At 45.5% G+C, this 13,897-nt stretch overlaps 1 protein-coding gene and 1 long non-coding RNA gene across 2 annotated transcripts; one reads left to right on the top strand and one right to left on the bottom strand.

The window, feature by feature from the left end:
* Positions 1 to 299: 299 nt before the first annotated feature.
* Positions 300 to 3,426, top strand: LOC309476432. The gene is made up of 3 exons (XR_014198142.1): positions 300 to 437; positions 541 to 982; positions 1,069 to 3,426. It is a non-coding gene; the product is annotated as an uncharacterized lncRNA (long non-coding RNA).
* Positions 3,427 to 7,783: 4,357 nt separating this feature from the next.
* LOC309476088 (uncharacterized protein) lies at positions 7,784 to 11,993 on the bottom strand. Its single transcript, XM_082139251.1, has 2 exons — positions 8,068 to 11,993; positions 7,784 to 7,969 (listed from the first exon to the last, which is right to left on the bottom strand). The coding sequence occupies exon 1, from the start codon at positions 11,963 to 11,965 to the stop codon at positions 11,432 to 11,434; it is 534 nt and encodes a 177-aa protein (XP_081995377.1). The 5' UTR covers positions 11,966 to 11,993; the 3' UTR covers positions 7,784 to 7,969; positions 8,068 to 11,431.
* Positions 11,994 to 13,897: the final 1,904 nt, after the last annotated feature.

Below are 13,897 nucleotides of genomic sequence, written 5' to 3'. Positions count from 1 at the left end.
CACTCTAAATATTGCTGCACAAAAGCTTTACACTATATCATCAGTCTCACAGTGGGTCGGAAGGATCAGAGCAATGGTGGTGTGGCTGAAAAGGTCCAGCCTGGCTAAACCTGTCCTTAAAGAGAAGCAGCGTCTTCTCGGTAAGTAGAAATCAAAATAGGTCAACCTAACTCTTTGGCTAAATAAAAACTCTTTGCTAAACCATTTAGTAAAAAATCTGCAAATGAACAACCACTTTGGTAACCACACAAACACACACACCAATTTCCTCTCTCTCTCACACACACTCTAGGCCTTGCAGAACATGCTATCATCCTGGATGTGAGGACAAGGTGGAATAGCCTGTTCCTGATGGTGGAGAGATTCCTGGAACAGTTCCCTGCCATCCAGGCCGCCTCAATGGACCCTAGGCTTAAGAAATCAATGGAGAAGGACAGGTAAAAGCAATTTGTCATTAGCTTAATTTAATTTTCAGTGTGAATCATTGTGCTCATAAAACTATAGTCCAGCTAATGAAACTGATTATATTTTCATTTTCAGACTGCAGAGAGTTTCTGATGAGGATTTCAGTAAAGCAGAACAGTTTGTCAAAGTTACAAAGATACTTTACACTTCAACCCTCTGCGTCTCTGCTGAAAGGAGCCCAACGCTGGGTCAGATTCTGCCAATCTTGGATAAACTCCAGCACCACTTCACAGTTAATGATGATGACTCCTCCTTTACAAAGACCATCAAGAACACTATCTGGAATGACCTCTCACAAAGATACCAGGTGTGTAGTGTAATCCATATTGATTCCTATTGATCTTGGTTTTCATTTGGATTATTCAGGGACTCATGCTATGTTTTTGCCTTTCAGGTTGACAGCATCAGACAGTTCTTGGAGGAGGGCACAGCCTTGGATCCAAGATTCAAGTCAAAAGTGGCAGATGAAGTGTGGACCAGACTGGAGGAGGAGCTGATAAGAAGGACCCCGGGACAGGTGTTTTTTTTGTGGTAATCTACTTCTCTTTAATTGTAGATCAAAATATATATATAAATATGACCCTCATATTCTACTGAATACAGATTCAGTACCAGCAGATGGAACATGGGCTCGAAGAGAGAGCAGGAGCAGGTGACCAAGCTCACAGCTCATCTGATGAAGATAGTGCATCTTCAGTAGCAACACTGGTAAGAAAATATAAAGACATCCTATTTTTCCCTATTTAATTTTCAGAAGAAAATGAACTTCGGAAGAAAATGATCTTGTTTACATGTACCTTAATAGTGTTTTATATTATTCTTTATTTCTTTACTTATTTATTCACAGAAGAGGCCAAAGCTCTCTGCCCTTGAGGAGCTATTTGCTATGGAGGACATGGCAATTGAAATAAGAAAAGAGACCACTGTCAGGAGCATTACAGAGAAGATACAGGCAGAGTTAAATAACTACAGATCACTTCCATCTACGCTATCCTCAATAAATCCAGTAACCTGGTGGTGGAACATGAAGGACACTCTGCCAATGCTTTCTGATTTGGCAACAAGGTATCTCTGTGTGCAAGCATCATCCACACCCTCAGAGCGTACATTTTCTACTGCTGGGGACATTATCAGTCAGGAGCGGGCTTGTCTGTCTCCTGAAAAAGCAGACATGCAAATTTTTTTGAAGAAGAACTGCTGAGTGATTTAAAATATCTTACACTCAGCAGTGAGCCTCACAAAACTGTTCATTACATTTTGTTCCTTTGTAACCAGTTGGCTACATTTTGTCAAACTGAATAAATAAAACCAAAGTTTTTCCTGAGATAATGTGTTGTGTAATTTTGTTAAAATGGATTTCTTAAAATTAGTATCGAAAAAAGTATCGTTCAGGAATCGGTATCGAAATTTTTTGAACGATACCCAGCCCTAGTAATGAGTGAGCCTAAATCTGGATTCTGCTCGACTTGGCTTGGCATGGCACGATCTACATAACGTGTAGAGGTAAGCTGTGGAGTGTGTAACGCTGTGACACTAGGCCCTGGTGTTCTGGACTCTAAGGGTCGAAAGAACAAACCCCTACCCACACCAAACTGGTCCTCGATAGAGTCACGCTCAGCATTGTTAACTTCATCCTCAACAAAATAAGTGTAACCCTCTGCCATATTTCAGTCACTCTATACACAGAAAAAAATAAAAAAAAGAGAATAAAAAAAAATAGCCAATCAAATAAAATCTTAATGGTTAAACTGGAAGAGCACCAAAAAAAACAGATCTAGATAATCACATCAATCAGCAATCAATTGCACATCAGTGAAGCACTCTCTTAAATGCTGTTATATTGAAGAAAACAAAAAAAAATAAACATCAGGTTTCAGTCCAAGGGAATACCTGACCACTGTAAAAGGCGAGTGAATGCAGCTTCCCTCGGCGAACGAGCTGACGTCGATCTTCAGACCAATCCTTGAAGAGTCACGGCACCATTGTAACGGGCGTGCTTTGTCTTTAACAGTTTTATGTTATATTGGATGCACGTCCATTAACCCTGGTATGCTCTGCGTTGTGTTCTTATTGTTATGGGTGAAGAAAGGACCCGGACCACGACCAACTGCTGGTTGCTCTTTTAATGAAGGCAGGACAATGGATTTGTCTGTACAAATCAACAAAAATATAAATAAGGCTCTGGTACATGCAGTCTCCTCCACACAGATCTCAAGCTCCTTCTCTCAGCTGGCCTAGCGCAGACTGCACATACATACATACACGACTGATAAAACAGACGACTTTCGTTCATCTTTAGTATTATCAGCAAAAATACTTTTAAATAAAAATGTGAAAATGAATTAAATTATAAAATGCTCAATGTAATTGACATGAATTTCTTTTACATTCTTGATACAGCCAATGTAAATATGCCAGATGAATAATAATGAACATTATACACATACCTGTACAAATCAACAAAAATATAAATAAGGCTCTGGTACATGCAGTCTCCTCCACACAGATCTCAAGCTCCTGTTAGCAGATAAACATACAGAAAGCCTTGTAGACTAGCACGTGGAAACATGTCTAACTTTACTTTAAAGCTTGCAAAAAGTCTGTTTACAAGGTTTATATTCGATTGACACATTACCTGAATGTTTACAACCTCAAAACTAACATTTATATATGAGTAAAACAAGGTTTGCATCATCCAAAAACCGAAATAAGTGTTTAAAACTGACGTGCAAAATAACACATTACCTTCTCTCAGCTGGCCTAGCGCAGACTGAAAGAAGCGCATAAATGACGACACAAGGCCAGCGACCTCTTAAAGTGACAGTACAGGTATTAACACCACGGTCTGAATACAACATTCAGGCATAAATATTGGCAATAAAACAAATCTTAAACATATAGAAAACAGTGTTCATCAGGATTTGGTGACATTTCAACTGTAAAAATAAAGATATAACTTCAACCCGGTTACACGTATAATACGGAATCATTACGTATTTGACACATAAAAGTCTTGTTCCGTATTGAACTGATACGGAACGCACTTTGTTCCGTATTTTTAAGAATCAATTCAGTGCAAATCCATGACAGACACATAGCTTCTAATATATGTCAGACTATGAACAAAGACATTTGTAGGCTGTGATAAGAAAAAAACCGACGGTGCGGTAGATACTAATTTCTAATTTAACATCTTAGAACATCATCAGAGAATGCCCTTTTAATTGGTCGTTTCAGTCATTGTGAGTCACGTATCGTAGCAACGATGACGACAAGTGACAACAGCGGGAAATGTAAAAATGACTACCTCCGAGCGCCTCCGAGCAGCCGGCGAAAAAGAAAAGAGCACAAACATATAGAATTGAATGGGAAAATGACTACCCGTGGCTGGAATGCGTGAGGGACAATGAATACAAGGCCGATTGTCCGGGCACAGGAGGGAGCGATGTCAAGGTTCCTTGTTGTCCGTCAGACGTCTCCAGAGGCTGATATGGTAGGCTATGTAATCATGTGGATTTTTAAAACTCAAATATAGTTGATAAGAAAGTGATTATATTAAAAGAGATATTACAGGTTTAGCCTGACATTGTAAAGAAATAAAAAAAGTACACATGGAAAAAATAGCTGCACAATGTGCTTAGTCTGGAGGTTTATTTATTTCTGTGAGATTTTCCATGTGTATACAGGTGTTGTATTGCTTGAATGCAGTATTTGAGTGCAATATTTTAGATTTTCTCTATTAGCTGTTTTTTTATGTATTATTGTTTTGCACTGGAAAGAAAGTTAACTATAATGGAAGTATAATTATATAAATATATTTGCACTACACTTCCTTAAAATGTTGTCTAATTAAATTAAATATATAATTTTTTGCACTGGAAAGAACATTCTAGAAGTCTAATTCTATTGAATAAGTTCGCACAAGGCTACAGAAAACTGATGTGTTTATTTTTCTTCAAATGCAGTCTAAGCCGATGAGTTTTGAATGTTAGGCTATATGTTGTATTTGTTTAAGTAAAAATAAAACGTATTATAAACTAAACAAATCCATGGTTCATTGTTGGCAAAATGATCATGATAGCCTTTATAGCCTAAATTTTCTTCCATGGGGGCATGTCACCGTGGATCTGAATCCGTTGGCAACCCTAGATTTGACTCTTAAGCCTGGAACACACCAAGCCCACGCCGAAGAACTAGCGCTGATGAAAGCCGACTGTGTTGTCGCCTCAGGGTAAAAAAGCTGCACTTGAACACACCGAGAGAACTACAGCCGACTGTCAGCTAGCGTGTGCGTTCTGCGCCTGCGTGTAAATGAGACAACTGTCTATTTCTGCAGATATATTCGTCTATATTCGTCATTCAAAAAGGGAAACCGACGCTGCAGATACACAAACCGTAAACAAAGCCGTGCGTCCTTACCGTTTTGAATATCAATCCTGCTAAACACTTTCTTTATTCCTCTCCTCTCGTGTTAATATTGAAATATTCGCCAAGGAACACTCAGGTAAGATGACGTAACATTAGAACGGTCTTCTATCTGTACCATTTTGACTTTGCTCGCTGTTTTGCTATTATTCTCGTGCACTGACTCGTTCACTAAGATGAACAGCCAATCAGAGTTCCCTCTTTCACCGACGGCCCGACGCCGATTCAACATGTCGAATCGGCCGGAAAAAAGCAGATGAAGACCAATTTTTGCTTGGTGTGTTCCAGGCTTTAGATATCATTAAAATTAAGAAATTATTTATTCTTGATGCAAGAAAGAGTAGACAATAAAAATGGACAATAAAAGTTTAATATTTGGTGCAGCAAATACAAAAAGAAAGTAAAACTGGAAACAAATAAGACAGATTTCTCTCTTTATTGACTAACAAGATAATAAAGCATCTCAATCTGCCTCTTCTTCAGCTTCCTGAGCAAGAACAGTTAGTAAAAAAAATTACAAGATTTTAGATTATATTAAGCAAAATTATATATACGATATTGCTCTTTTGGGTAATTTTTTTTTCTTTTTTTTTTTTTTCTGGTTAAGACAAACTAATAGGAAAGGGAGGTGGCATCACACTTGAAAGTGCTGGAACTGAAGATAAGCTACTTAATGTGAGTTTTTGTATGACTGCGTAGATTAGGTAATTGAGTGAAGCTCTTCCCACATGCAGTGCAGTGATACGGTTTCTCTCCAGTGTGGATCCTCTCGTGTGTTTTCAGGGTTCCTGACTCACTGAATCTCTTGTCGCAGTGTGAACACTTGTAAGGTTTTTCTCCAGTGTGAATTCTCTCGTGTGTTTTCAGGGTTCCTGAATGATTGAATCTCTTGTCGCAGTGGGAACACTTGTAAGGTTTTTCTCCAGTGTGAATTCTCTGGTGCCGTTTCAAATCTTCAGCTGTAATGAAAGTCTTCTCACACTCAAAGCACATATGATTTCTTACACCAGTGTGTATTTTCTGATGTGCTTTTAAATTCTGCAGATGTGAAAAACTATTTCCACACAAAGAACATGAATGTGGTTTCTCCTGTGAATGAACTGTCATGTGGCTCTTCAGGTTTGAAGCCCTCAAAAATGTTTTGCCACATTGATCACATTCATACGGTTTCTCTCCAGTGTGGATCTTCATGTGAGACTTAAGGTGTCCATGTTGTCTAAAACTCTTCCCACACTGATCACATGTGAACGGTTTCTCTCCAGTGTGGATCATCATGTGAACCTTCAGACTCTGTTTGTATGGGAAACTCTTTCCACACTGAGTGCAAGTGAAAGATTTCTGAGATCTTCTTTGATGTTTCTCCACTTCATTCACTTCTTCATTCTCATCCATCGGGCCTGAAATTAAAGTTAAAAAAGCTCAGTAAATCAATAAAAGAAAAATGATGTAGTGAAAAATATATATATAAACCCAGATGTAATAGCAGAAAGTATTGAGTTTTGTTCAAACAACTGTTATACAAGATTATGATGATTTTGATCCATTATGTCCCTGGAATTTTCCATGAAAGGGGTGCATTAATGTACTAGACATTATTTTTTTATTCATTAGAGTCACAAATTTATAGAGCCCCTAATAATGGGATATTATGATGGGAGAAAGAATAATATTTCAATGCTTTTGTGTTCCCGCAAGAAACTTTTTGATACTCGCAAAACCTCAGAGATATTTGCGAGCAAATGCAAAATTACACGTGGGAATGCAACCGCTTTTGCGAGGGAGATGTAAGGGCGTCCTCAGGCAGTGGTTCAGGCTTTAGGATTGTCAAATAAAGAAACATTATCAGCATGGTGGTGTAAAACTGTATATTTCTTATCTATTACCACCCATCGCTACCAACCACGGACAGTTAGTATAGTAAAAAAATATGTGGGAGAGCATTGCAAGTTTGTGACTATATTTTAGGGGAGCAACGGTACATGTATTCATCCCGAACCGTACGGTATGAGCCCGGATTGGTCCCTTGTATACTTGTGATCCAACTGACCAAAACACATCTTAACACCAGCTGTAGACAAAGCCTCACAATCTTCTTTAATCCTTTTGAACATGTGATTGAAACCAAATGTGAGACATTTAAACTGACCAATCAGCAGATTACAGCTTTCCCACATCGTACTGAAGGTGTGACATTTATCAAACCTCAGATGTACACACACATCTTGGCCGACAGACCTTTATCACTATCAGCACTTCTTTACGGATCACTAATGGCCCTTGTGGTAAGAAAGAGGGGGTTGGAGCAGGAAAGCAAACGTCTTTGTTCATTTGCAACCCTAAAGAACGCAAAAACAATGAAATATAGTTTTTCCATCACCATGTCCCTTTAGGGGCTCTGAATAAATCACATTTTTGTAGTGAGAACTATTAAACATTTGATAAACTATGCAACTACCTAAAATATTAACATTTAAAAAATACGCAATAATGCTATAATTCACTCCCTGTTTTTACACAAACTACACCACGTGTAGCAAAGTCAATTTATTTGATTAGTTTTTTTTAAATGTTGGAGTTTTAGCAAGATAATAACAATATTTTGGAATGCGCTAAACTGTATTAAGACATATCCAAAATTTGGTTGCAGTAATTGTGAACCAGATGTACAATAAACTGAAAAAAATGCTCAGATAATACTTATATTGACTTACAGATAACAAACATCCTTGATTAAAATATTTTTTGCACCCGGTTCATATTATTTGCTGCTTTAATTATAATTCACAACTAGATTTGTCCTACTATAACAGAGCTAAATCTGATGAACTGCTTTATAACCTTAATGTTCTTCAGCCTCACTAATGAAGAATCAGGAATAAACACCAACCTCTTTGTTCTTCAGTGTGTTTCATTCTGCAGTGTTCTGGATCTCTCATGTTCTCACTGTCCTTCAATAAACTCTGTCTTTGCAGATTTCAGCTCTTCCTGATGGTTTGATGCTCGTTTCACTTGTAGTGAATTGTAGTGGGAGGAGCTTAATTGAAGAAGGAGGAGCTTCACTGAAGGAGGAGGAGCAGATCTGACAAAATCAAGAATCACTTATTTTTTGTTTATCATGTTTTATATGAAACGTGTTTAAATCTAGATTATTGAAATAAACAGTGTAATGAAACTTACCTATATCTTGCAGATGTCACAATAACTGATTGTGTCGTTTGCTCAAATCTGTAAACAATAAAATGAGCTTAATGTGTCAATTTACAGATCTGAAGACATCAGCATAATGAATGAGGAGAAAACAGGATCTATTAACATGAAATAAAGAGGCTTTTCAGCTGCTCTGATAATAGTGATGAGCCATAGACTATCAATACTCATTCAACAAGCCATTCAGGATCAGCAGATCATCTCACTTTATTATAAGTATTTGCTGCTAAAAACAGATTGTTTGAGTCAGAATATCTGCCGAAAGACTATTAAAATGCTTTAAAATTACTATTATTTCTCAAATGACACAGAAAACATAGTAATAATATAAAGACAGACACTATGACACCCATCTTTATCAACCATTGTAATTTGTCTATATGAATCTAAATATAGTTTGATTTCCTAATAACAACAAAGTAGTTCGCTAACATCTTACCGTTTTGTATGTGAAGAGAAACCAAATCATGAAGACTGTATTTTAGTTAGCAGACACACGAATCGCGCCGAACATGATGGAAACTATTCAGAAACTAAAAATGTTGCTTAAACAAATGAAATATCGTGGAACTGTTCACCCCAGAAGCCATTTGGGACAGGGCCCGAGACTGGATCAATTTGCATTTAAAGTGACAAGGGAAAGACACACGCTCAAAAGAGACTTACAGTGGAATACACATGTGGGGGTCGCCCAGAGGGGGGACCATGCACATGGAGGCACCTAGTCAAGCACAAAAGCTGCGTTATGGCAGATTGGCATAACTCAGGCGTTGACGTAACCAGTGCTGGAGAAAACTCAGAGCTTATCAGACTCACCTGAGAAGATAATCGCACGTATCCCGTCCGTGGAGAGGAATGGCGAGCAAGCGAAGACACCTGAGCAGAATCTAGTACCGGCTGGTTGAAGCGAGTACATGGGAAGAAACTGGCTCTACTCGGAGATTATAGAATCTCGCGAATGTGTTGGGTGTCGCCCAGCCTGCAGCTCTACAAATGTCTGTTAGCGAGGCGCCATGTGCTAGAGCCCAAGAGGAAGCCACACTACGAGTGGAGTGGGCTTTCACACCAAGGGGGCATTGACGACCTTGCTGCTGGTATGCCAAAGCAATGGTATCCACTATCCAGTGAGATAACCTTTGCTTTGAGAGAGCCTTTCCCTTCAGCTTCCCACCATAACAGACAAAGAGCTGGTCTGAGGTCCTGAAACACCGCGTTCTGTCTACGTAAGCACGGAGGGCGCGTACTGGACAGAGCAGTGCCAAGGCTGGGTCTGCCTCCTCCAAGGGCAGCGCTTGCAGGTTCACTACCTGGTCTCGAAAGGGTGTGGTAGGAACCTTGGGCACATATCCAGGCCGGGGTCTCAGGATCATGTGAGAGTTAGCCGGCCCGAATTCCAGGCACGCTTCGTCAACCGAAAAAGCCTGCAGGTCCCCTACCCTCTTGATGGAGGCCAATGCAACCAGGAGCACTGTCTTCATAGACAGAAACTTAAGCTCTACTGATTGCAAAGGCTCAAAGGGAGCACTCTGCAGGGCAGTTAGAACCACTGAGAGGTCCCAAGAGGGTATGAGGGGAGGACGAGGAGGATTAAATCTCCTCGCTCCCCTCAGGAACCTGATGACCAGGTCATGCTTTCCCAGAGACTTACCATCAACTGCATCGTGATGTGCGGCAATGGCGGCAACATACACTTTCAGGGTGGAGGGAGACAGCCTTCGCTCCAACCCTTCTTGCAGGAAGGAAAGCACGACACTGATCGGGCATTTCGTGGGTTCTTGATGTTTAGAAGAACACCAGTTGACGAAGAGGTTCCACTTCAACGCATAGGCATGTCTTGTGGACGATGCTCTAGCGGAAGTGATGGTAGCCACCACCGCTGATGGTAGGGTACTCAAACCTGCCTCGTCCCGTCCAGGAGCCACACGTGGAGGTTCCAAAGATCGGGACGAGGGTGCCATAGGGTGCCCCGTCCCTGAGAAAGGAGGTCCTTCCTCAGAGGAATTGGCCAGGGAGGTGCTGTCGCGAGGAGTACTAGTTCGGAGAACCAGGTCCGGTTGTGCCAATACGGGGCAACCAAAATGACCTGCTCCTCGTCCTCCCTGATCTTGCGCAAGGTCTGCGCAAGAAGGCTCACTGGGGGAAACGCATACTTGCGTAGGCCCCGCGGCCAGCTGTGCGCCAGTGCATCCGTGCCGAGCGTGCCCTCGGTCAGGGAATAATACAGGTCGCAGTGGGATGAGTCGTGGGAGGCAAACAGATCTACCTGTGCGTCCCTGAACTGATCCCAAATCAGCTGGACCGACTGGGGATGGAGTCTCCATTCTCCAGCGAGAGGCCGAAGCCGAGACAGCTCGTCGGCCGCCTGGTTCAATTCTCCCGGGATATAAATGGCTCGAAGCGACCTCAGATGCTTCTGACTCCATATGAGGAGGTGGCGAGCGAGTTGCGACATACGGCGGGAGCGTAGACCACCTTGATGGTTGATGTACGCTACTGTCGCGGTATTGTCTGATCGGACTAGTACGTGCTGACCCCTGAGCAGCGCATGGAAGCGGTGCAGGGCGAGACGTACAGCCAGCAACTCGAGGCAATTGACATGCCAAAGGCGCTGGGGTCCTGTCCAGGAGCCCGCGGCAGCATGACCATTGCACATGGCGCCCCAGCCCGTGTTGGAGGCATCTGTTGATACAACAACATGCCGGGAAACTCGTTCTAAGGGCACTCCGGCCCGTAGAAAACTGAAGTTCGACCACGGGGTGAAGGTCTGACGGCAGGCTGGAGTCACTGGGACTTGGAGCGTGCCGTGTTGCCATGCCCATCTCGGGACTCGATCGCGAAGCCAAAGCTGAAGCGGTCTCATATGAAGCAATCCCAGCGGCGTTACTGCGGCTGCGGATGCCATATGCCCCAGGAGCCTCTGAAAAAGTTTCAGTGGAACCGCACTCTTGCCCTCGAACTGACGAAGACAAGTCAGCAGTGACTGCGCGCGCTCGCTCGTAAGCTGCGCGCACATGGCGACCGAGTCGATCTCCATACCGAGAAAAGAGATCCTCTGCACGGGGCAGAGTTTGCTCTTCTCCCAGTTGACCCGAAGGCCCAGACGGACTAAGTGCCGGAGCACTAGGTCCCTGTGTTCGCAAACCTGGTCTCGAGAGTGAGCTAGGATTAGCCAGTCGTCGAGATAATTCAGGATGCGAACCCCGTGTTCCCGGAGTGGAACAAGGGCTGCCTCGACGACCTTCGTAAAGACGCGAGGAGACAGGGCTAGCCCGAAAGGGAGAACCGCGTACTGGTATGCCTGCCCCTCGAAAGCAAACCGTAGAAACGGTCTGTGTCAAGGTAAGATGGAGACATGGAAGTAGGCGTCCTTCAGGTCGATCGCTGCAAACCAATCCTGCGGCCGCACACACTGGAGGATGTGTTTGGCCGTTAGCATGTTGAACGGCAGCTTGTGAAGGGAGCGGTTCAAGACGCGCAGGTCGAGGATTGGCCGTAACCCACCGGACTTCTTGGGTACAATGAAGTAAGGGCTGTAGAAGCCGGACTTCATCTCGGCTGGAGGGACAATCTCGATCGCACCCTTCGCCAGTAGGGTAGCGACCTCCGCTCTCATGACAGGGGCATTGCCACCGACCATAGTGAAGCGGACTCCGCTGAAGCGGGGCGGAGATCGCGCGAACTGAATCGCGTAGCCGAGCCTGATGGTTCTCGCGACCCAGCGGGACAGTCTGGGAAGCTCTAGCCAGGCCTCCAGAAAGTGCACCAGGGGGGTCATACGAACCACAGACGTACCGTCGGTGGGGCAGCGAGGCGGAATGACCGGCACCAACGAGGGTGGCATAGCGGCCCTGTGCGGGGGCACGGTCATTAGCCGCGTCCTGCCAGAGGAGGCCAGGGGAGGGCGCGCGTCCCACGGGGGCGTGCTCTGGCAGGGGTCTGGCGACAGAGCGGGATGAGAGGAGCGTGGCCCGTGGGCGGCGCGTGCTGTCATCCCGCACCTCTGGAACAGAGGAGGGCGGCGGTGGCGGGACTCGAGGGTGGCGCGCACTGCGGCCCTCGGACTCTGTTGGCTCAGGAATGGGGGACTCAATTCTGTCTTTAACCACATTAGGGTACTGCTCGTCGTTGGACGAGCAGCGGGGAGTGGAGAACAAAAGATTCTCCCCCGGCCCTCCACCGGGGGAAGGAGTGGCCCTGCTACCAGCTCCTGAACAGAAAAGAGTGCCAAACCTGAGCTGCCCGTCTCAGGAGCGCCGCTTAGCCTGGCGTTTAGCGGGCTGCGGGGCTGGAGAGGGCTGTGGCGCCTTCCTACGGCTTCCTCCACGACGCGGCCCAGATGAAGGCTGCTGCTGGGGCCGTGCGGGAGGGGCGGGAGCCACGGGAGGGCGCCCTCGGCGGCGAGCAGGCTGAGGGTTCTGTGCCGACGGCTGAGCAGCAGAGCGTCGGGGCAGAATGTGTTTGATCGCCTCAGTCTGCTTCTGAGCAGTCGAGAACTGTTGGGCAAAGTCCTCGACTGCACCGCCGAAAAGGCCGGCCTGGGATATGGGAGCGTCAAGCAGACGAGTCCGCTCGGGCTCACGCATATCGGCCAGGTTCAGCCAGAGATGTCGCTCCTGGACCACAGCTGTGGACATCACCAAACCCAGGGAGCGCGCGGTCACCTTCGTCGCTCGGAGAGCAAGGTCGGTGGCGGCGCGCAGCTCATCGAAGAGCCCTGGGTCTGTCCTACCCTCGTGCATGTCACGGAGCATCCTAGCCTGGTAAACCTGCAGGATGGCCATGGCATGCTAAGAGGCAGCTGCCTGTCCCGCCGCTCTGTAAGACTTCGCCACCACGGTAGACGAAAATCTACAGGCTTTGGATGGGTGCTTTGGATCACCACGCGATGAAGCGCTTGCCGGACACAGCTGCATCGCGACAGAACGTTCCACCGGGGGAATCCCAGTGTACCCACAAGCATCAGCCTTATCGAGGGGAGGAAAGGCGGAGAAAGCCGACGAACGTTCACGGGAAGACAGAGGAGCCTTCCAGGACCGAGAATGGTATTGGGGTTGGGCGGCGACGGGTGTCAGCGGCCGCTCCCAAAAACCAATCATCCAGCCGCGAGCGCACTGGATCGGGTGGCGGGGACCACTCGAGCCCAATGGCCGCGGCTGCCCGGGAAAGCATGGCAGTCAGCTCGGGATCAGACTCGGGCAATGCTGGCACACCCGAGGGCGGCAACACAGCCGCATCCTCACTTCCCGAGGACTCACGCCCACCTTGTGATGCAGCGATCGACATTGCATCCTCCTCTGGAGCTCCAAACGAAACACGCTGGGCCTCCGAAGAGGGACCAGCGGTCTCAGTTTGAACACTCGCGGGTACCACTGCTGGAGAGGGGTGTGTGGACCGTGGACATGTCGGCGGTATGTCCCACACAGTCACCCTCAGGTCACCCCGGCCACCAGCCGAAGTACTGGCTCTCGCGGAGTCAGTAGATCGGGGTGTGGGTAGGGGGACTCTCGCTCTAGTGAGCTCATTGAGTCTCGACCGCAGCATGGAGATGGTCATGTTCCCGCAGTGAGAACATGAGTCATCCACGAACGCTGCTTTCGCGTGATCAACGCCCAAACACGCTAAGCAGAGATCGTGCCCATCAGAGAAAAACACATCGCGACCGCAACCAGAAGTGCACGGGCGAGGCATCTTTAAAAAGACGTGCCGCGTACAATGCTCTTTTTGTGAGAGAAAAAACTCCGCGGATGCTGAAGCGAACAGGGAGAAATCACACTATCTGTCAGATCACTGAACAGATCAG

This window comes from Leuciscus leuciscus (genome assembly GCF_965113295.1).
Source record: "Leuciscus leuciscus genome assembly, chromosome: 15".
Lineage (NCBI taxonomy): Eukaryota > Metazoa > Chordata > Actinopteri > Cypriniformes > Leuciscidae > Leuciscus > Leuciscus leuciscus.
This window is presented reverse-complemented; position numbering and strand designations above follow the sequence as displayed.